We start from the raw sequence: 22,708 nt of genomic DNA, 5'->3' as shown, positions 1-22,708 counted from the left end.
TTCAATTATTTTTCGATTAATTTCATCGCATATTCTGCTAATTTTTCTACATTTACTACAAGCTGTTGTAGTAGTGTTTGTTTACAAAGTTCCCCAACTGTGTTACGTTACGTAACATTCAACATACATAATAACATTTAACTCTTATATTCACATCGATTGCACCCTCTTTATACTCTTGTAACGCAGGATTTCGATTGCATTGTTAATACCTAAATATATCAATTCATCAAGTCATCGACCGTCCCTTTCGGAAGTAGTATGTACTGACTCTCAACAAAGTCGCTGCCTATTCGCGCCAAGTATGTCTTCGGTGACGCGACAGTTACATCTCGACAAAAGAAAACAAATAAACCGATACGTGGAGATATAGAGTCTTTGAGCCTTTCTTTCTTTCGGAGAACCATTCGCGTCACTTTCTACTCGTACGGGAATCGTCCAGTGTGTAAATAGAGGTTAAACAGCTGTCTGTGATTTGTGATTGTCATCAACGATATTTTTGACAAAGGCCCAAACCAGATCGGCCAAGCGTCGCATCACCAGGCCTGGTATCATACGCTCCAAATCTCCTGATAACAACGACCAGCTCCCTTTCCATCGCCCCAGCTCAGTGGATTAGATGATTAGGTCAACCACTTGTAAGTAAAAATGGGTTTCCCTTCATTGTTGAAAAAAAAAGCGAAACAAAACTAACTCCATTACAAATTTGACCATTTCAAATATAATACTTGTATCTAATTCATTTTTTTACTGGGTCTCTGATAATATTACTCAAGAACTTTTTTTATTGATATCTCATGAAATGAATTAGTTACAAATAATTATTGGAGGCATTCTTTCTCTTAGCCGGTTTTCTAAAATATATGGCGTCAACTATGAGCTGATATTCTAATTACTAAAATATTAACAAGAATATAGAATAAGAAAGGTGGTAGACGAATGAGACCAGAGAGAGAAGGAAGTAGTATGCAACAAAGATAGAGTACATATTCCCGCCATTTCAATAAATCGAACCACAATCCGGCGTACGATTGAATTTGCCGCGCTTTTTAAGGCATGCATGCTTCCATCTAGATTCATCTTAAAAAACTTTACACGAGGTGGCGAGGATCGCAACAATAAATATACTAACCCATCTACATGTAAGAATTTTGATAGTTCCAGGAAAGATTACAATGACGTGTCATTTTAGGATAATGTAAAATATTATTTAAGTAAATAAAGTAAAAGAATTATGACACTTTAGTGTATAAAACAGAGATGGTTACATAAAAACGTAAAAATACTAAATTCCAAGCGTTTCGTTGATATACCAACTGTAGTGGTTGCTACATGTAGATACACCTTTTCGTACGTTGAGAACGCACCGTCGTAGTGTAGTGCGCATGACGATCGCGCAGAGTTTCCTTGCCGCGGAAAAGTAACCAATAAGGAAATAACTGCAGTGCTAACAAAGCTTTTGTAAGAGGAGCATGTCAAGTCTTGATTAAGAAATACTGTAATTTTTTTAATCGTACCAATATATAATCCAATATTAATAGATAGGTACAAATTATTTCGTTAGTAACAGGATACAAGAAATTTAGGTTGCAATGTAAAATTAGAATTTCATAAGCAACACCTAAATAAAATTCTTATTCTATGTCAATATCTTCTATGCTAATAGAAAGTCATAGAACGTTACATCTTCCTAAAAGAATATACAAATTCCCAAAGTAAAGTGAAAATAAAACTAACATCCACATTAATACAATAAATTAAAATGAATTGTTAAATACAGGAAGATAAGTTTGGTAGAGCTAGAATAGGAATTAGAATAGCAAGTACAACAGAAATTATTTAAAAAATATATATTTAGAAGAGAAAATTATGATGCAGGATATGTTACATAGTTATGGTGGGGTCAAGTACGTTATACTCATTAAGTAAGCAAGTTGTAAAACGTCTCAAGATTCTTAAGTAATTAGAAACGATGAGCACCGTTTCACGATATGATGACGGCACTGTCTGTGACTAGCGCACTGACTCATCGATCAGTCCACGTCGGACCACAGCACGGCTGAGGTCGTATTTTCGGTTTCGCGATCGTAAGCGTCAAATATTTAAATCGATGTTCTACGATTGTCTATGGTGCTACGCGTGTTGTTTATTCGCATAACCTAGTGCAAATGTTGTTAGCAATTGTATTTTGGTAGATAAGTGCCTTTTTCATGTGTATTTCTTGGATATATAAAGTGTTTCGGTGAATACAAAGTATTGGATACAAAGGAATAATCAAAAAGTCAACCTGATTGATATGGTGAGTGTTGAAAAACCAGAATTTGTCGTGTATCGATAGCTACATTGTACGACTAAAATTCACGTCGTATACAAACAAAGATTTAACGCATGGCATGCAATAAGCATGAAAACACGATTAAGATGTTTCTTAGTGAAAGTAGACAGATAGAAATTTATAAGTCAGTGATATGCGGATCACGTTGTAACGAATCCTATGAACGAAAACCAGTCTAACATTGTATGAATAGGAACCGAAGTTAGTCGTTATTTTTAATCTGTTTATTTACAATTTCAACAATGCCCAAAAATGGCTCTATAAAGCAGCAGACAAGAAGGTCAATTTTATTAACGTAAAATCGAGACTGTGTTTTTTGTATAAGTAGAAATTAATTTATCTGACCGAACGATTTAAATTCAGCACAGTATATTGCAAATAGATTATAATATATTCTATATAGAGTTATAAAACAATAATATATCGCAACATGATTTTAGTTGAGTTTTTTAGTTCGCGTTATTTCGCCAAAAAGTAACAAAAGAATATAGAATATTATATGGTGTCATTCACAGGATTTATCAGATAGTACTTATCAAATATGTTTACTTTGATAAGATTAAGCACGTTTCGTAATAGATTTTGATAACAATTTGAGGATTTATTCTAATAAAACAGTTTTTTTGAAAATGTATACTTCCCCGTTGTTTTAACATGTAAATACACAAAAGTTATATTCTAAATTAAGGTGTTTGCCCACTTCGTTTGTTTACAAATGGTTTTTTGCTGGTTCTTTTTGCTGTTTCCGCGGTGAAACAATGTTTATACGTTCATTGTCCTCGACAAGCGCGGACCTATCGTTCGATCGATTTACGAGTTTTCTCAACGAATGAAAACTCTTTGTTACGAGCGTAATCTAAAAGAAAGCCGAACAATTCTCGGAATATCTTCTTCTTTAGGAGCATTCTATGTACATATATTACGCGTTGCACGTTGTACTTCCAACTGTGAAAGGAATGTCTCCTTGTACCGGAAAAATACGCGCATTAGTGTCGCGTTGATGTAGTGACATCAATCGAGTGGTTTATGGCTTGGAAATGGCTATAGGTAGATACATTATAATAGAGCAAGCACTGCTCAATACGCGGTCAGCTGTAGCCAGCTTTCGTGCAGATAATAGCCATATCCAAGAAGTGCATGTAATGCTTGAGTTTCAAATTTTAAGTCGACAACCGTTAGAAGAGATTTCTAGAAAAACGAAACGAGCAAATAAATAACTTGATTAGCCCAATTGCATCTGTGATGAATGTCATAAAGTACAATCTTGTACGAAAGGAAAACAATCGCTGCGTATTTGATGCATCCAAATAGATCGTTCAGAGTATTTGGGTACCCTAGTTATCTAACGATGCTAAACATTTTGATGGCCTACATAACAGTTAAACACGCTTTAAAACTCAGTAAAATATCACTACTTGGTTGGAAACCAGTAAAAATTGCACTATACTTTAATGACAATCTTAATATCTTGATAATTGCAACACGATTTCTATTAACCTTGAGTTTTTTTTTTTAACTACACGATGCAACATTTAATCGTAAAGTCTATTGAATATAGAATAAAAAATTAAAACGCATGATATTCTTTGATCGATCTTTAGTGCAAGAAATGTTCAAATATCGTTCGTTAGAATCAATGCAAGGATGTAGGCGATTAAGCAATGTAAGTGATACATGTATAAGTGTCTCTGCAGTTATAGCATTACACGCTCTAACGACGAGGTTTGTCGTATCTTAAGTGATTGTAGGTAGTTCGCGATAAACGAGGATTATATCCCGCTTTTCTAAATATTACTAATCTTTATTGTGACGAAGATGTTTGTCACGTTCGCGTGTGCTGATGAATTATCATCGCGGAAATGATTCATGTATCAATAACATTAGAAGGTCCTACATGATTGTAAATATTGAAACTGAAGCAAGCGTTGTGTGGAATTCTCGTACACAAAAGTTCCGCCATCGTTGGAGAATATTTCGGTAATTATTAATTTCCGACCACTTGCTACTTAATAATTTTTTTTATTCTGCATTCAATGGACTTCGAATGGCGTGATTAAATGCTGCAGATTATAGTTAAAATACTCATAAATTAATTGTATGCTCCTCTTCATATCAAATGACTTTTGTATTTGAATTAGCAGTAGTTTGTTAATAAATATTATACTGATAGACAAATAGTACGAAGAATAGATTAAACGTGTGATTTATAAAATAATAACGATTGTATGAATAAATATTTTGTTTTTGTAACAGGTGTATCATTGGCAGAGTCAAAATGTTAAACTTTCAGGAGTGGATGATATGGTTCTGCTCCCGAAAATTACCGAGGAGACTATTATTGAGAATCTTCGAAAAAGATACATGGATGATTACATATTTGTATCCTTCGTAATTCGTTTTTCTAAAACGGTATTTAACTATGTTAGGTATCGCGTATCGCAGTAATACAAGGAATAGAGGACTTATAATTGTTAATTTTGTCAAAATTAATTGGCTTCTTTAAATAAATAAAATATCTAGAATAACAAGTATGTATCTTTTAAAGATACAGTAACCGCGAAATTGCGACAGGTAGTAGCTCTTGATTTTTGCGATGACTGTACTTTACACAATACTTTAAAAGGTTTCTTCTTATGTGTCTCAGAATATTCGTAAGATATAATGTGAATACGTACCATGCGGCATCGATTTGCCATTCAGTCATATTATTCATCGTAAGAAACTTGGAATTAATCTTTAGAAATTCATTTGAACTTAAGTTGAAAAATTTTAATAGGAGATTCTAGAGACCAAAATAAGACGAAAATCAAGAATATCAATTTCTTGATTGAGGCTCCGTTAGAAAGTTATTAAAAAATTAAATTAAAAAATTTCAAATCATTCTGGAGAAATTATTTTCGGTTGCAGGGGGTAATTACAAGCATTTTTGGTGAATACACATACCCCCGAAATCCTACCCAGTTCCTAGGAAAAAATTCAGTACGGTCGTAACTTTAAACATTAATAACTTTTTAACGAAGCCTCCATCAGCAAATTAGTATCGTTGATTTTTGTCTTATTTTGGCCTCTAGAATCTCTCATTAAAATTTTTCCCAGGGGTAGCCGAACACCTTGTATGCAAAATTTTGCATATTCTAAAGTGCAAGGTAGTGGAAATACGTAGTTAAAAATTGCAGTAAGTTTCTTAATGATTATCAGACATGCATTGGTCCCGTGTTAGTATCGATCAATCCATTCAAGCAGATGCCATATTTCGGAGAAAAGGAGATAGAAATTTATCAAGGGGCGGTAAGTTATATTAGTTAAAAATTGAGACGTCCTAACTAAGGCGTTCATAATTTTAATTTCTCTTGTATTTTAGGCACCATACGAGAATCCACCACATATTTATGGTCTAGCAGATGACATGTATAGAAATATGTTAATTGATAATGAAAGTCACTGCGTTATCATCAGGTAATATTCAAAGCATTTGCGTGCTTCCAAAATGATTGTACAGACAAATATAATTTTTAATAATACCGTAAATTTAACTTCTTACAGTGGCGAGTCTGGTGCTGGAAAAACTGTAACTGCGAAATATATTATGTCCTACATCGCGAGAGTTAGTGGTGGCGGTAAACAAGTACAGAGAGTAAAAGATGTAATTTTGGAGTCTAATCCCCTTTTGGAAGCTTTTGGAAATGCAAAAACTGTTCGAAATAATAATAGTAGTAGATTTGTATGTATATTTTAGTATTCCCTTATATGTATAATTGTAAACGATATATGTATGAAAAATTTTTTTAACAAATAACGTAGTTAATAGAAAATATTGTGAATAAAAAAATTTTTTAAACTCAAGTTTCCTTAAAATATATTCTTTGCTAGGGTAAATACGTACAAATGCAATTTGGTCGCGGTGGTCAACCAAGTGGAGGAAAAGTTTCTAACTTTCTCTTAGAAAAGTCGAGGGTTACATCTCATAACTTCGGAGAAAGAAATTTCCATGTGTTCTATCAATTAGTAACGGGTGCAAACCAACAAATGAAATGTAAATATCGTTTAAAAATCATTACCTAAGTTTTATTACTTATTAAAAAAAATGATACGTAATAGAAACAAACATTGTGTATATTTAATATTTTATTTTGCAGCTGAGTTTGGATTAACGGATCTTGATTATTATCAGTATCTTAGTTATAGTGAAAACCATAGGGTCGAGGGAGTAAATGATGCCCACGAATTTCAGGAAACATTAAAAGGTAAATTTTATAATAGTGTTAGAATAAAAAAATTTTTATAAAAATATACATTTGATATACGAAATGTTTTTTTTTTTATTTTTCCAGCGCTGAGTGTGATGGGAATAAATGATTCGGAGGCAACTAATATTTGTAGAGTAGTTGCGGGCATACTACACATAGGAAATATTGAATTTGCCGAAAAGGAAAATTATTCACGAGTCGCTAATAAGGAGTGTAAGTATTCGACTTACGATGTGCCAAGGCACAACTGGAGAGTTTTTCCTGAAGTCAACTTATATTTTCCATTTTTATATTTCAGGTCTTGAGTTACCAGCTTATTTATTGCAAATCTCAGCGGATCAATTAGCCCATAAATTAACGTCACGCGAATTTGAATCGAAATGGGGAGGTCAATCCGAAAGCGTCGATGTAACGTTAAACGTGGAACAAGCTCTTTACACCCGAGATGCCTTGGCGAAGGATATTTATGCTAGACTCTTTGATTACTTAGTGAAAGTAAGTATATAGTTTTATGTACAGATTAAACAAATTGTTAATAACATCAATTGATTACGGCTTCGATTTCTAATTTTTAGCTATTTTAATATTTTACAGAAAGTTAATTGTGCTATGGAGACTAATGCACATACTCTCGAGATTGGTATTTTGGATATCTACGGATTCGAAATCTTCGAGAAGAATGGATTCGAACAGTTCTGTATTAATTTTGTGAATGAAAAATTACAACAGATCTTTATTGAGCTCACCTTAAAGGCTGAACAGGTAAGTTTGCTTGTTATTATTAAAAAAATTCGAATAGTAATTTGTTATGTGTATTATTTATGTAGATTAAATAGTTTGACTCGGTTTTATTTCTTGCCTATCATTTTGAGGGTTTTTTTAAAATACCCAGTAGGTCCTCGATTTAACAGACGATTTAACGAATTTTATTCTATTACATTCTGTACGTACATGTATACAGAATTCTAAACTATATGTATATGTATATATACATATATAAATACGTACATAATATCGCTTTCTTCGAATTTATCTTTAGCGATAATACATAAGGCCATGGTCATTGAAATAAGTTTTAATAATTTTTTCGAGGTTTTGGTTTTCAATAATTTTTCAAACATAAAAATAAATAATTTACTTTTAAAGTACATAGTATAACATACGATATGGTTAAATATTTTTTCTATTTAAAAATAAATATACAATTTTCATTTAAAGAAATATAAGTAAACCTTGAAATATCTGCGCGTCAAGCTTTATCTGTCCGGTATTATAGTTATTTTTTCAACGTTTATCAACCACCATTATTGGTATTATTTATTAGAGATATGTATTCATACATATGCATAAATTCTAATGGATCACTCTGCATATTTATTTGTACTATATTTATATATTGTATACTATAATAAAATGTATAATAACAATTAATATACATAAACGTATATAAAAGATATATACGTTTACAAGATATATTATAAATGCTTTATTTGCAAATTACTTTGCTCATAACTAGAGTAACCGCGCATAGTCCGCGCTAGTGACAGAATTACGTTATCATCTATAGTTAGTCACATAATAAATCGATTACACACAAATATCTATAGTACATTTATTATGTTAAAAATATGTTTGTCGTGTGTAAATCTCTTCTCGTTTAACAACTCTCTTCCCATTATACATATATCATCGCTATGAAATTTGTTCGACTTTTCATTAAAATATCGTTCCATGTTGTTCTTTACTACGTTGAGATTATGAAATTACCCACTAAAAAGCTGTTCGACAAAATAATGAGGCAATGTGCGGGGGAATAAAGTAAATATGATAAAATTTCCCAACCAAATTCATCGTTTTCAAACATATTTTATCGTATATGGTATTCTACACCTATTCATTGCTAACATTTATAATTGTTCCAATAAATCACGGTACATATGTATCAGATGCAATAGTTTATTTCTTGACTCTATTCGTTTGTCGCATATTATAACAAAATGATCGCCACTGTAGTTTGCAACAAAGAAACGTTCATTACGTTAAACTATCCAGCAATTTCAAATTTCATTTAATATAAATAAACTGACATCGCTATGACGCTCACATTTAATCGCGCGTAACACTTTCGACCTCATAGAACTGAGATCTTCCGAACGAATAATTCTTGGTATTGTTTTAGTCATCGGAGAAGCTGTATCCTGGTAATATGTCCGTTCTTCGCAACGCGTATTTCTGAACAGGCGTAGTCTGTACCACGAAACTTCTGTTCGGAACTTTCGCCGGCGGTGCAGGTATTTGTTTCGGCAATTCGCTGGAAGTTACCATGGAATGTTCGGTGGTGGAAAGATCGTCTAAACCGTAAATCGACGCTAATCTGTTCAGCTTTTTAGCTTCGATCCGCGAAACGCGTTTCCGGTTACCACGATTCGTATCTATTCGACGATCAAATTTTTTTCGTAGTCGATTTGTTTCAGCATTCTCGGATTTCCAATCGGCTTGTCTTTGAAGATGCGGTTTCGCTCTGAGAAATCCTTCGTTGTTGGACGTCGTCGCGAAGGCCAGATCCTTTCGAAAGGAGCCGCTGCGACCCCTCACGTTTACGTAAACCTTCGGCCTGTTGGTCTTCAAATAATAAAGCTTCTCGTCGAAGTTCGGAAGCTTCGGTGGATCGACCAGTATGTCTTTCTCCTCGTCGAACATCTTCAATTTAAAATTTGGAGTCAAACCAAAGTCTCTTACACCGAAAATCGAATGAGGCACCACTTCCGGATTCGGGTAGCTCTCGTTGTGGATTTCCTCGGGTTGCTTCAACATCGCGTGCACTATGTTTTGAAGATTCGTGGTGCCAAAATCGTCCCGACTCTGCAGTTCAATTTCTAGAACACTGACGGGACAAATTTACTTTTATTATTCGGTTTTCGTTTGATTATTTCTTATTGAATACTTTACTACGGTCAGTTTTAACGCTTAACAATGCAACGATTACAAACTTGATCTCGTTGTTAATTATTATATTACGTTCCAGTAATATTGTTTTACAAATTAATTCTAAATTTTAGCGGTTAAAATTTAGTAATGGTTACCTGTAATCGTTGGTGTTGGGTCTTTCAACGTTAGAACTTTGCAGGAAATTTTGAATGGTCTTCTCTTCGTAAATTTTTTCATTACTTTGTCCTTGATCCTGTCGTATGTGATTCGACGAAGGTGGTGGCCTCGGAAGAACCATCGCAGAGAATAATGGATGTATGAGTACGTAAAGTACCATTGTTGTGTAATAGTTGTCTGTCGCTAACATTCTGAAAATTGATTTCACATTGTATATTACAGCATGTATGTATATAGACGCAGCATAACTATTCAGGTAAATCTTTTTTCCTTCATACGACCTAAGTTATTTCAATTTTAATTTGTTCTGTTGTGAAATTTACTCTAATAAAATGAAAAATGTCGGAATTAATGCGAACGTATAAAAAGTAAGGATAATGTTAGTTATGCAAGCCGCGTTGCACATTTTTCAAGTAAAATCTCGAGTCTCGTGTTCTTTATAGAAAATTTCCTACGTAGAAAACGCTTTCTTTTTTAATTAAAACAAAGTGAATTGTTGCTCCGTGGAAACGTTCTGCTGTGCTCTGATAAACATTTAAGCTATTAGCAGTCTTTCATAACGAAGAGGTACGCTGTTTCTTTTCATTAAAAGAAATAAGAAACGAAGGACAGAAAAATGTTAACGTTTCTGGTTAGCCGCATAGAACAGCATGTAACGAGCGTGTTATAATAAACGCAGTGAAAGTTTTACCTGCTCGCACGACCAGCCTGAAGGAACAAAATGATACAATTTCTCTTGTTTCACTTATACAGGCTGCACGTCAAATTACCACGCATACGTTTTGTAATCAGACAGACCAACAAAAATAATAATATCCTACAATTATAAATCAGCATTTTAAATTGTCGTTACACTGGAAAAATTGCAATTGCATAAAATTTCATTCTTGAGCTAAAATAAATGCACTAACTTGTACATTTGAACTCGTATAAAAATAAGGTAATAGAAATATTCAATAGTAAGCAAACAAGGTAAAAATGAAATCACAATAGAAGGGGAGTTTCCTTGGTTGGTTTTATAAATATATTTTATAGCACCGAATGTATAATGCAGAGGATAATACATTTCATATTTTCTAGTATATTCATTTCCTTTCATCCTGTTGAGTAATTCGCGCTCGCTTGTAATAAATGCATATTAGTTTTATCACTGTTAAACCTCTGTAGGCGGACATTTTGGAGCGTGGGCGTTAGGAAAACACAGAAAACTAACGTGTATCTAATTTTATTCAGTGTATCATTATTATTGCTGTTCAATTTGCGAAGTAACGGAAAGATCCTCCATTCCAAAGAGATCTATGGTCTGAACTCTTAGTAGGTGTGGTTCATTCGATATAGGTTCGCGTTGCAGCGGAAACAGGTTCTCTTAAAAAGTGCAAGTGCATTCGTTGCCCTGGTGAACGTACTCAACTGTACTCGGTGAACGTAAGAGTACACGTGGAGTCGGTCAGTCAAGTGGCTTTACGTTTGTTTCTAGCGGTTTATCATGTTCATATTTGTATGGTTTCAAGTAGAGTAGGACAAATATCATTTAGAATGAAATCTACCTCAATTCGTAATATAACCGTTTGACGAAGACTGGGAATGTTTAAAATTTGGATTGTTGTTAAAAAAAATAAAGTTCACTTTTACTCGACCTTTGCGTAGTATATATTAATAAAATAAAAATTCAAGTGCGTCGATAAGGATAGAATGCTCTGTAGAATTTCGTAATCGAAAAAACTTATTTACCTTCAAGTTGGAAAACGTAATTATCTGCGAGCGATTTGTTCAAGGTTCGAAATATAATAACGCCATTATTAGAAAAGGAATTGTATACAATTATCGTGACCTTAGACGGTGAGCCTTACACGGAGTTCAAAGGCTATGCAATTATCATTCTTTAGTAGCTGAGTATCTCGAACTTTATTAGCTTTCGAATAGATGTACTTTGATATTTTTATTCTCGAAATTCACTATTTCATCGAATTCTGTCATAGAAACATAAGTATACCCGGCGATATCGACCCTATATATTTTTCTTTGGATTCTATTCAAGCTGTTCCCAGGTATTAAAAAGAATATTATTATTTACAAAACGACGCTCGAAGGGGAAATGCGTTTAATTCCTATGAAAGTTGGAAACGCGAGTAAAATAGTTTTTGCGGTTGGGAAGTAATTGAAATCGCGCGGTTTCTATTATTTGATCTTTTGTCAAATGATATCTCTGTTCGTTTTTTAAATCCTTCTCGGTGTCTGATTTATTATTACTGTCCCAATTTTGTTCGTTATTATTTTCCTAAAGTTGCAAATATCTTTGCTTTTTTGGTTCCATGTTTGTTCAGATTGAGTATTTGACTTATTAGGAAAAGTCTTTGTTTCTTCACGTCGTGTTTGAACTCATATGGATTATCCCCTGTATCTTCCATTTGTTTTTCTCCTACTTTCTTCGATCTTTCCCTTTCTCTATTTCGCAACCTGTTTCATTCGGTCACTCGCTCATTCACTTTCTGCCAATCACTACAGTGGTTCCCATTGCAAAATGGCGTATATGTCCGAAAATATTGATTTCATATAAAAAATAATCGACGCCAAAGGACAAAACTAAAAACATTGGCAGAGTCTACACTCACAGTGTCTCATCGTCTGTCTCGTGCGCTCTGTCATTTGCACTTTTTCGTATCTGAACCCTTTATAACCCAAATTGTACTTGGCTTCTGAAAAAATTACACGATAGCAGCAAGTTTAAAGGAAAATTTCAATAAATACGAATTCCCAACTGCAGCCACACTTCTATACATATGTTGGTTGCAAGCAATACTGTAGCTTTGAAACTACAATCGATGTATTATTTTACATTGAAAATAGAATTAAAACGAGCATCAAAAGTTTACTTTTCGTAAACTGTGCTCGATAAAACGACTTAACTCGAACTAGTATAACTTATGTAACACTCTTTTATAATTTAAAGAATACTCGTCGTGTCCCAAGTGTGTTAAATTTTAAATCTCACGACGAGCAGTTTGTCTTGTTCTCGCAAAAAGTTACTCGTACGATTCTCAAATAATTTTGAAAGTTTCTACAGTTAAACATTTTAATATCGACGAATAACTGCGCGCGGCATTAATACGATTGTTGTCATTATATTTGTATCGTACCTGAACTATAAACGAGTCGAAATAGGTCACTGCGAACACGATCCTTCCGGGATCGATCGATCTTGCGTCCGTATAGCTGCGGTTTGTTTCTGATTGTCTCAGAGCCGATGCATGTCGCTCGAACGTAAGATTTTTCAACAGACGATGTCTCAACGGTGCTTTTTCGACAATCTGTTTACGCGATCCATTGAATTGCGATTGAAAGTTCACTCGATCACACGGTTTTTAACGTTTCACGTTCACGATCGATTCTACCCATCGTTGATTCGCGCGCAAACGACGCGCCTCGATGCTGGATAAACGAAAGAAACGCGAAGTTTCGAATACACGCGTTACACCGACGATGGTTCTATTTGCTCTGCGACCAAGACTCGAGTGAAGGTAATGAAATGGCTAAGTGAAACGTTGGCCTCTCTCTTTCTCAATCTTCTCTCTTTCTTTATGTGTCCCTCTCTCTGGTTTATCCATGGTTGTGTTCGCGTAACCGTCGCAATTGGTATCGCTTACTTCCTTCCTTCCTTCCTTCCTTCCGTTTCGCGCCGTGAAATTTTCAAACGCCACCAATTCGGTTCGAAACATCGTTCAAATAGATATCAATTAAGCAACTATTCGAAAGAAGAGCCTACATCTGTTGAAACCCTGTTTCGATATATTGGTTGCTGCAAAAAGTGATTTAAAAGTCACGTATGGATGTGGATTTCTCACTGAGGTGCTAAAAAGAAATTAACTCCCAAGATTAGATATTAAAGAAAATTAATTTAGATGGGAGTTTTGAGTTTTAACGATGCGGAGGATACCCCATAATTTACTCGTTAATTTTGTTTCGATTCATAATCACAGTGTTTATAACGCGTGCAATGTATTTTCCGTGGAACGGTTGAAACGAGAGAATTTTGTCAGTCTTGAAGCCACGAGAAATAACGGTTTTGTTATCAGCTTAAATCTCCAAGTAGAAACATACAGTTGCAGTCTAATGACTGAACTTTGTTTTATTTCCAACGACGTAGATGTCTCGGGAAATTCTGCTATTCAAGGTAGAAGAAATGGGTTAAAGTGATTTAGAAGAGATTCTATTTCGAGCATTTTCTCCATTGCGAAACATTATAAAAATAAGATGCATTTGTCGGTTTGATTTTTGTCGAATTTAATCGCTAAGTTATGAAATATAAAGTAATTGTAAGAAACTGATGCTTTTTATATAGGTACATACTTATTACACATCCAATAATTAGTATAATTTCAAATTTGTTTTTGAGCTTTATTTTTTTTTTTTATTTGCGTTGAATCTTTCTGCGTCTAATTATTTCATTAAAATATTTAAAAGTTTGTCGGAATGTATTTTACCGTTGTGTACCGTTGTCACGTTTAGATGTCACGAATGTCATAGTAATTTCCTGAAGAAAGCGACAGGGCACTTTCTAATTACTTTGTATTTTAGTTCTACTCGTAACATTTATTATGCTTTATGTTTTTTTTCGCGTCCATTTTAAATAAATTTTCTTGAATAAAAGACAGAACCACGCAATCGGAAACTGATTATAATATGCACATATTTTTGTTTTGCAAAATACAAAACATTACTTTTAATTCACTGTAAAATTGTCGTACCGTCTTATGCAATAAATCAGTGGCGTACGAACAGGCAGGTTTCTGGGTGCCAGAATCCCTTCGCCTCCATAAATTTTAATGAAATACTTTATAAAAATTGATTTGATTTATTTACTTAAGAAATACTATTAGTGAAGAAAAATTAAATGATTTAGAAGCTTTAAATATTCATACAAAGTATTTAAATTTTTGCAGAGGTGGTACTAATAACAAGAAGAATTCAAATTAAATCGTAAGAAATAAAAATAAATAAAATATAAGAGTTCAATTGTATGCACGTCTCTCTTTAAAATTCAATATGGCCAGACAATTGGAGTAATTCTATAAAAATAAATTCGCATCATTACTTGATGAAGCATCTTTGTTATTGTGTCCGGCCTTCTTAAGACGCATGCGATATTTTTATATTACATTAAATCGTTTCTCACGGCCTGCACCGACATCCATGACTTTTGTGCTCGTTTCGTCTTCGCACGAATACTCGGAACACATTGTGGAACTACATTATTAACCCCCACGTGACATTTTCCATTTCACCTAAAAGCATAGAAACCTTTTTGCCGGTAAACTCTTAAAGAAAGAAAATGTAAGAAATACAGACAAAATCCTTCGCACCTCCTTATAATGTTCTTAGTTTGAGTCGATTTCTGATAATAAAGTCATTTGACTACATTCTTCTATGAAAATTAAAAAAATTATTTTAATATAACGTTGGAATTTTATTGCGTGAAAGAACAATGTGATAAACGTAATATAAAATAGTAATAATAGTGACATGTTTTTAATGCACACAGGTGCGCGTTATAAAAGAGAGTACACTAAAAACAAATTAATCATTTTTGAATATACAATATCGAACACGTGTGTTTCGATGCTTCTTGTGCAATTTCAGTATACAGTGCATAGTATATTAATCAATATACAGGGTGTTCGGCCACCTCTGGAAAAAATTTTAATGGAAGATTCTAGAGGCCAAAATAAGACGAAAATCAAAAATACTAATTTGCTGTTGGAGGCTTCGTTAAAAAGTTATTAACGTTTAAAGTTCCGCCCGTACTGAATTTTTTTCTCGAAAGTGGGTAGGATTTCGGGGATAGGTTTATTTACCAAAAATGATTGTAATTGACCCCCGCAGCTGAAAATAATTTTTCCAAAGCGATTTGAAATTTTTTTCGTCAAAAAATTTCTCCACCTTCCTGAATTTTTTTCTCGAAAGTGCGTAGGATTTCGAGGGTACGTGTATTTACCAAAAATGGTTGTATTTGACCACAGAACCTAGAAATAATTTTTTTAGAACGACTCGAAATTTTTTTTTTTGCCGAAAAATTTCAGCACCACCCCCTTGTCGATTTTTCTTAAAAACTCGTTTTTCATTTTTAATAAATTTGTTTGACGTTGTACGGAAATTTTGTCTAATACTTTTTTGTAGGTATCCACGAGCTCTACTCCAGAAAAAAGTTTCATTGAAATATATTCACAATTGTATTGAGTTATAGCTGTTTGAAAATTGGATCATTTTTATGGGGTTTTTCTCATTTTGCGGGGTCAAGGACCAACTTTTCGAATATTTTTGCGATTTGTACATATTCTCCACCAAAATACGCGTAGTTTGCTTTTTTAAACATTAAAATCGTCCAATCCGTTCAGAAGTTATGACGTTTTAAAGATTCGCACGAAAATTCGGGCAGACATTTCTGGCCAGAAATTATATTTTCGGTGAGGAATTTTTTTCTTGGAACTGAGTAGGATTTCGGGGGTATGTCTGTTGACCAAAAATGATTGTAATTGACCCCCGCAACCGAAAATAATTTTTCCAAAGCGATTTGAAATTTTTTTTTTTCGTCAAAAAATTTGTCCACCTTCCTGAATTTTTTTCTCGAAAGTGGGTACGATTCTGGGGGTATGTGTATTCACCAAAAATGATTGTAACTGACCCCCGCAACCGAAAATAATTTTTTCAGAATGATTTGAAATTTTGTAATTTAATTTTTTAATAACTTTTTAACGAAGCTTCAGTCAAGTAATTGATATTCTTGACTTTCATCTTATTTCGGCCTCTAGAATCTCCCATTAAAGTTTTTCCCAGGGGTGGCCGAACACCCTGTATAGTGGAAGGAATATTACAATTAATTTTAATCGCAGCAAACGTTATTTACATTAACACATAAGTATAATTTTAAGAGAAATAAATTTCTGAGTTATTTTATGAGTTAAACCAAACGAAAGGGTGAATTTGTAGCCTATCCGTTCGAATCGATGACTGCTTAGGTCCTTTTTGGCGTGGACTTTGTATTATATAATTTTTGTCGTGCGGTTATCGTTGAAGAAATAGCAGAATCATGAGAAAGGTTCGTTCGTGTCTTTAACGATCCAAGAACACGGTAAGGAGGTCGTCGTTAAACATGAAATGGAATCGTTACCTCGGGCACGGGCTAAGACGAAAAGAATCGTACCACTTTTGCCGTCACCTCTCGATGTTCACCGCAACTAGACCGCGCATAAAAACGCGAGAGAGCTGAGAGACGACGACGAAATTGCTCGCCTCCGAAGTCTTTTGTCGCAAGCGGGATCGTCTAGCCTGATTCGGAGCGGAACACCGTGTTTTATCGATGTGGATCGTGAGATATTCGAACAAAGATATTACCGAAGTAAACAAAGAAAATCGTGTGAAATACGCACAGGATAACACGGACGATCAGATAACAAAGCCTTTTCATCGCCGTCTGAAAAACATTTAAAAGAATACATTTACAAGCTCTATATTTCGTAATTGTCTACTTTGATGAGTTTTAAGGGGTAAGACCACTGTAAAAACCTGAAATAAAGCGTTTTTGCGATTTTTTTTTCTTTGGATGGAAAAGTAAGAGTTAAGTGTTACAAAAAAAAATATTTATTCAAAACTAGTGCAAAATGACGACGGTGGAGCCATTCTCGCGAGACGTGTTTCGAATTTGAGGTGCTCTGCGACACACAGTGTAACTGACGCTTTGTATCCAGAAAAGAAAACAAAAAATTGTTTCTTAATCTACATGAGTATAGCTAGAGAAATATACTTTTCCATCCATCCAAAAAAAAAAAAAGTCGCAAAAAAACGCTTTATTTCAGGTTTTTATAGTAGCTTTACCCTTTAAGAAACGTTGCAATTGGAACAGAACTTCTATAATGTAGCAGTAGACGTAAATAAATAATAAATAAATTATGTGCATTATGTTTACCTCGAGTCAGTTCCTCCTCCCATCTTTTCTTCTTTAGAAAAATTAACGTTTCGAATTCTATGGATATTTCTTTGCCCTCTTCAAAGATGAAACGTTTTTAATTAACGAAAATTAAAATATTTTATTGTAGAAAATTACGTTTAATAAGGATACAAATAAGTCTTTCTAACATTTGTATTTTTATAAACAAGAAACTTTGTGTCGTTTAGGAGGAGTACGTATCGGAGAACATAAAATGGACTCCGATAGAATACTTCAATAATGCCATTGTCGTTGAACTTCTCGAAGAAAAGCGTCCACCAGGGCTCTTCTTGATACTCGATGATGTATGTGCTACTCTTCACGCTGGTAGCACTGGAGCAGATGCAGATTTGCAAAAGGTGTGATCCGTTTCCGGATCTACGAATAAAATGTCCGCCATGATACTCATTTGCTCTGGATAATTATTTCGTTAATCTTCATTAGCTAATCTGTAAAATGAAGTTATTAGAACTAAGCACTATTTAATTTGTTAGCTATTGCTGCGTTACAATTTCATTAATTTCAACGATAATTACAGAAACTCGCAGTCGGGGCAAACAAGCACGAACACTTTCAAACCACAAGCGAAGGTTTCGCCATTTATCACTATGCCGGAGTGGTTTCGTATTCGGTCGATGGATTCTGTGATAAAAATCGAGACGTACTCTTTCTGGATCTTGTAGAGTTAATGCAAAGCAGCACGAAGTAAGTTAATATCCCTGATAGTAAGTTAATACTGTTTGGTTTCGATGAAAGGCGTAAAAACTTTTATTATAAATCTATGATTACATGCAAACGATACATCGAAAGTGTAAGATTATTATTTAGATAAAAGCTATCGTATGACTGCATCGTTTACAATAATATTGTTATTGCAGTTCATTGATTCGTGCATTGTATCCGCAAGAAACACATGTGCAGAAAACGAAGACGCTCAAATCTAGACCTACTACTGCTGGTAACAAAATACGAAGCCAAGCTAGTCAACTAGTCAAACAATTGGTGCAATGCACCCCGCATTACATCAGATGCATTAAACCAAATGAAACGAAGAAACCTCGAGATTGGGATCCAGTCAGAGTAAAACACCAGGTACGATTAATGTATCATTGTACCAAAATATTCTTTTTAATTATAACTGATGGCGATCGAGAACAAATCACTGAAATATGAAGCTTGACTTATAGAACTTAGAATTTAAATAAAATAAAAACACCATTACCACAATCCATTACATTATAAGCTTCTAGAATCCCCCATTAAAATTTTTCCCAGGGGTGGCCGAACACCCTGTATAGAGTATCATTTGAATGATCACCACAAACAAATGAGAAGATACATTTGCTTGAAGATCTGAATATTTTATAAGTACAGTTGCATGATAATTTTTGAATAATGAAATACCAACACGTTTTAAATGCTTTATACAAATTTAAATGTATGTGTATCGATACAATGGTATATTCTCGGTGGCACTATATTGTGCCTCTATGCCATTTAGGTAGAATATTTGGGTTTGAAGGAAAACATCAAAGTGCGAAGAGCCGGGTTTGCACACAGGACAGCATTTTCAAAATTTTTGCACAGATATGCAATTCTCACCAAAGAGACTTGGCCACGTTGGTCCGGCGATGAGAAAGAGGGAGTAAAGTGGATATTAAGCAACCTTCGTATCGATCAATCGCAGTACCAACTAGGAAAGACAAAATTGTTCATAAAAGTTCCTGAAACCGTAAGATCAAACTTTATTTTGAAACGGAATTTTTATCGCGCACTTTGATATCATTTCAATGATACAATGTTCGTAGCTTTTCATGTTGGAGGAAGCGAGAGACCGGAAATACAACATGTACGCCAGAGTGATTCAAAAAGCATTTAAAAAGTATTTCGCGCGTAAAAGGCAAGATCAACAAATACAAGAAGCAGCCGATTTACTGTTCGGTCATAAAGAACGCAGACGAGCGAGTTTAAATAGAAAATTCGTAGGCGATTACATTGGATTAGAAGGCAAACCGCAAATAATGAATTTAATCGGAAGAAGAGAAAAAGTCTGTTTTAGCGAAGTGGTAAAAAAGTATGACAGGAGATTCAAGGTACTTTTATACACGTATACAATTTTATTTGACAGAATATATTACGTAGAATAAATGAGACACGAATTGTAGGTAAGTAGAAGGGATCTTGTCCTGACCAATAAATATTTATATCTAATCGGCCGGGAACAAATTAAGAAAGGCTTGGAAAAAGGGAAGCTAGTGGAAGTTATAAAACGAAAACTTGCATTCAATCAAATTAGTCATGTTTCATTAAGTACTCTTCAAGTGAGTGGATTAAATATATGATTATTGTCGCTGTTGTTTATAAAAATAGAAATTATTAATATTTTATTAACGATCATAGGATGATTTCCTTATTGTTCACACGAAAGAAGATTATGCCAGTTTATTAGAATTGATATTTAAGACGGAATTTTTAATTGCTCTTAGTAAAAGATACGTTGAAGATACTGGGCACATCTTGAATATAAAATTTAGTAATAAGTAAGACTTTTGTATACAATTATTCCGTACGAAATTATTCAATGGTCAATTAAAAGTGTTTGAACATAAATTATTTTTACAGTCTAGAATTTAAAGTGAAGAAAGAAGGTTGGGGTGGTGGTGGAATAAGACAAGTAATATTGGCGCAAATCGATTATGGAGATAAAGAAATTTTGAAACCAAGTGGAAAAATATTGAATGTCTGGATTGGGCCAGGATTGCCATCTATTACAAGTATGTTATTATTGTTTTTAGTTAAGTCACTAAAAATAGATATATTTCTACCGATATTTCAGAACCAAATACTAACAGATCAGCGATGGTACCGATGAGTCGACAGTATTGTATTTCAAAACGTGCTCATCCGGTTCCACAATCTGTAACACAAACAGCTGTAAACAAGCCAACCCGTCCAGCTCCAAGGCCTACACAGCCAGAACGAAATCAAAGTTTGCCATTTGAAAGACCTACTTTGCACATGCCTAAAGCTCCAAGATCGTCGCCACTCAACCGTCCAAACATTCCACCGATGCAAGCACAAGAGAAAAAATTCGTAAAACTGCCAAATAAAGTAAAAAATAATTTACCGCTCATGGGTATGTTTACCGATCCGAAAGGAGCAAGACGAGGTGAGTTATATCAGAATCGCTATTGATCGCTATTGGTCCTTCGTTGAAATGAACATTTTCGATGTTCCATGTACAGGTTTATTGAAATTTCCTCCGCCGCCAACTGAACCACCACCGCCTAATACGCCAACTATACCATCAGGATTTCGACTGCCATCGATCAACAGGGACGAACATAGAAATAACCAAAGTATAAGCTGTAATAAGAAGATACAGACAGTTAGAGAGTGCAATACTAAATCGGTGTCGGACAATGCTAAAACGGAATGCGCGTCTCGCGTTGTCTCAAATAATAAAAAACCTCCGCAAAGACCAGTTCTTCCTAATATACCTAAAGGCAAAGCTTTATACGATTATAATCCTCAAGATCTGGATGAATTAGAACTTAAAATAGGCGATATTATCGAAATACTTAAAGAACGTAAGTTATGCTCGTGTATATATAAAATGATTTATAGAGACACGCAACTACTCTATACTTGGAACTAACAATGATCTACTAGTTGATTGTTTAATCATTGTTACGTGTTAACGTAAATGACTAAGTGCATTCATTTTTCTATATTTTAGACGAAGGTGGTTGGTGGCACGGAAGATTGAGAGGGAAAACGGGACTGTTTCCATCGAATTACATCGAGAAAGTATGAAGTTTTTCATACAAATTGAAGAATTCTCGTCGCAATTATTAACATTGTATATTCTATACTTAGGAAACAAACTATGATTTTTAAACGCATGAAAAAATTCGACTAGGGAACAAAATAAATTATTCGCGTCTAAAAGATGTACTTATGTTTTTCATTCTTAAAACTGCCTATATATTTTTATAGTACTTCGTCTATCGTCGTATAGTATAAGAAATTATTATAATCGTACAAACGAAAAATCACAACAAGCTCGAAGTTCTTTTATAATCGTCGTTTTCAAAGTAAATATAATAATAGATTTTAGAAACTGATACTTTAAGTAATAAGTTACTATCAGCAAAAGTTACCAATATTAATTTAATTAGTGTAGAGTATAATATAGTTTCGAAGTTTAATACTATTGCATTTCGTACTGCAAACCGTGCTATTAAGATGTCGAGGCATGTTTTTATTTAATAGAGTTAGAAATGTGTAATACATTCCCTATGTTTTTTATTAATAAAATATCAAAATCATAGTATATATTTTCCATTCTTTTTATTTATATTCTCCTTCACCTTTCCCCATTAATTCCCTATTTTTATTAATTTTAAAGTTTTATAATCCCTCATAACTACTTCAAATATTATTCAAATCTAATTAATATTTAATTAACTTGTTTATAAACAATTTACTGGAAGCGATTCTTGTTTTAATATTGCGCTAAACAGTGACAAAATATCGCCATTTAATATCAGGGATTTGTAATACTAAAATCGTGCCAGGATCACAGAATGTTAGAGGGGGGTATACGGAAGAGAGGTCCCCTCACCCCCCAAGAAATTTTGACAACGTATAGTATCGCCATCTAATATCAGGGATTCGTACTATCCGGAGTACAGATCCCCTCTCGCCCCCCACGATTTGGTGTCGACGTATAGTATCGCCATCTAATAACGTGTTTCGAACTAAAAATTTCGTGCCAGGATCACAGAATGTTAAAGGAGGTATCCGGAGTACAGCTACCCCCACTCCTTCTACTCTTAATACGCATACCTTGATTATTCATTAATAACTCCTTTCTTAGGATTAAAATATAAACTTTTAGGATTGAAGAATATAGTATAAACCCTTGGCTAGATTCAAGGATAGTTTTTATAACCATTCCATACCTCATTAAATAGTTATTAACGAATATCGGAAGTCCGAACATTTACAACTGTATCACTGTCTGCTTTAATCGAT

General features: G+C 34.0%; 2 protein-coding genes across 4 annotated transcripts; one reads left to right on the top strand and one right to left on the bottom strand.

The window, feature by feature from the left end:
* Window positions 1-370: 370 nt before the first annotated feature.
* On the top strand, window positions 371-21,998 carry LOC143351727 (unconventional myosin-Ie). Of its 3 annotated transcripts, none has more exons than XM_076783560.1 (21): window positions 371-638; window positions 4,589-4,714; window positions 5,534-5,623; window positions 5,697-5,791; window positions 5,879-6,056; window positions 6,206-6,368; window positions 6,472-6,579; window positions 6,667-6,795; window positions 6,881-7,077; window positions 7,177-7,344; window positions 17,857-18,027; window positions 18,207-18,373; window positions 18,547-18,760; window positions 19,170-19,400; window positions 19,477-19,761; window positions 19,834-19,989; window positions 20,069-20,208; window positions 20,291-20,442; window positions 20,505-20,837; window positions 20,914-21,258; window positions 21,408-21,998. In XM_076783560.1, the coding sequence occupies exons 2-21, from the start codon at window positions 4,637-4,639 to the stop codon at window positions 21,482-21,484; spliced, it is 3,477 nt and encodes a 1,158-aa protein (XP_076639675.1). In that variant the 5' UTR covers window positions 371-638; window positions 4,589-4,636; the 3' UTR covers window positions 21,485-21,998. The 3 variants fall into 3 exon arrangements, with proteins under 3 accessions (XP_076639675.1, XP_076639673.1, XP_076639674.1); XM_076783558.1 differs by lacking the exon at window positions 371-638 and adding an exon at window positions 1,446-2,299; XM_076783559.1 differs by lacking the exon at window positions 371-638 and adding an exon at window positions 3,983-4,312.
* On the bottom strand, window positions 7,752-13,067 carry LOC143351731 (uncharacterized). The gene is made up of 3 exons (XM_076783569.1): window positions 12,825-13,067; window positions 9,666-9,878; window positions 7,752-9,466 (listed from the first exon to the last, which is right to left on the bottom strand). Exons 2-3 carry the CDS (start codon window positions 9,875-9,877, stop codon window positions 8,758-8,760), a joined length of 921 nt encoding a protein of 306 aa, XP_076639684.1. The 5' UTR covers window position 9,878; window positions 12,825-13,067; the 3' UTR covers window positions 7,752-8,757.
* Window positions 21,999-22,708: the final 710 nt, after the last annotated feature.

Source organism: Colletes latitarsis, chromosome 2 (assembly GCF_051014445.1).
Source record: "Colletes latitarsis isolate SP2378_abdomen chromosome 2, iyColLati1, whole genome shotgun sequence".
Classification (NCBI taxonomy): Eukaryota; Metazoa; Arthropoda; class Insecta; order Hymenoptera; family Colletidae; genus Colletes; species Colletes latitarsis.
Note: the sequence above shows the minus strand (reverse complement) of the source record. Positions and strands in the feature narration are given on the sequence as shown.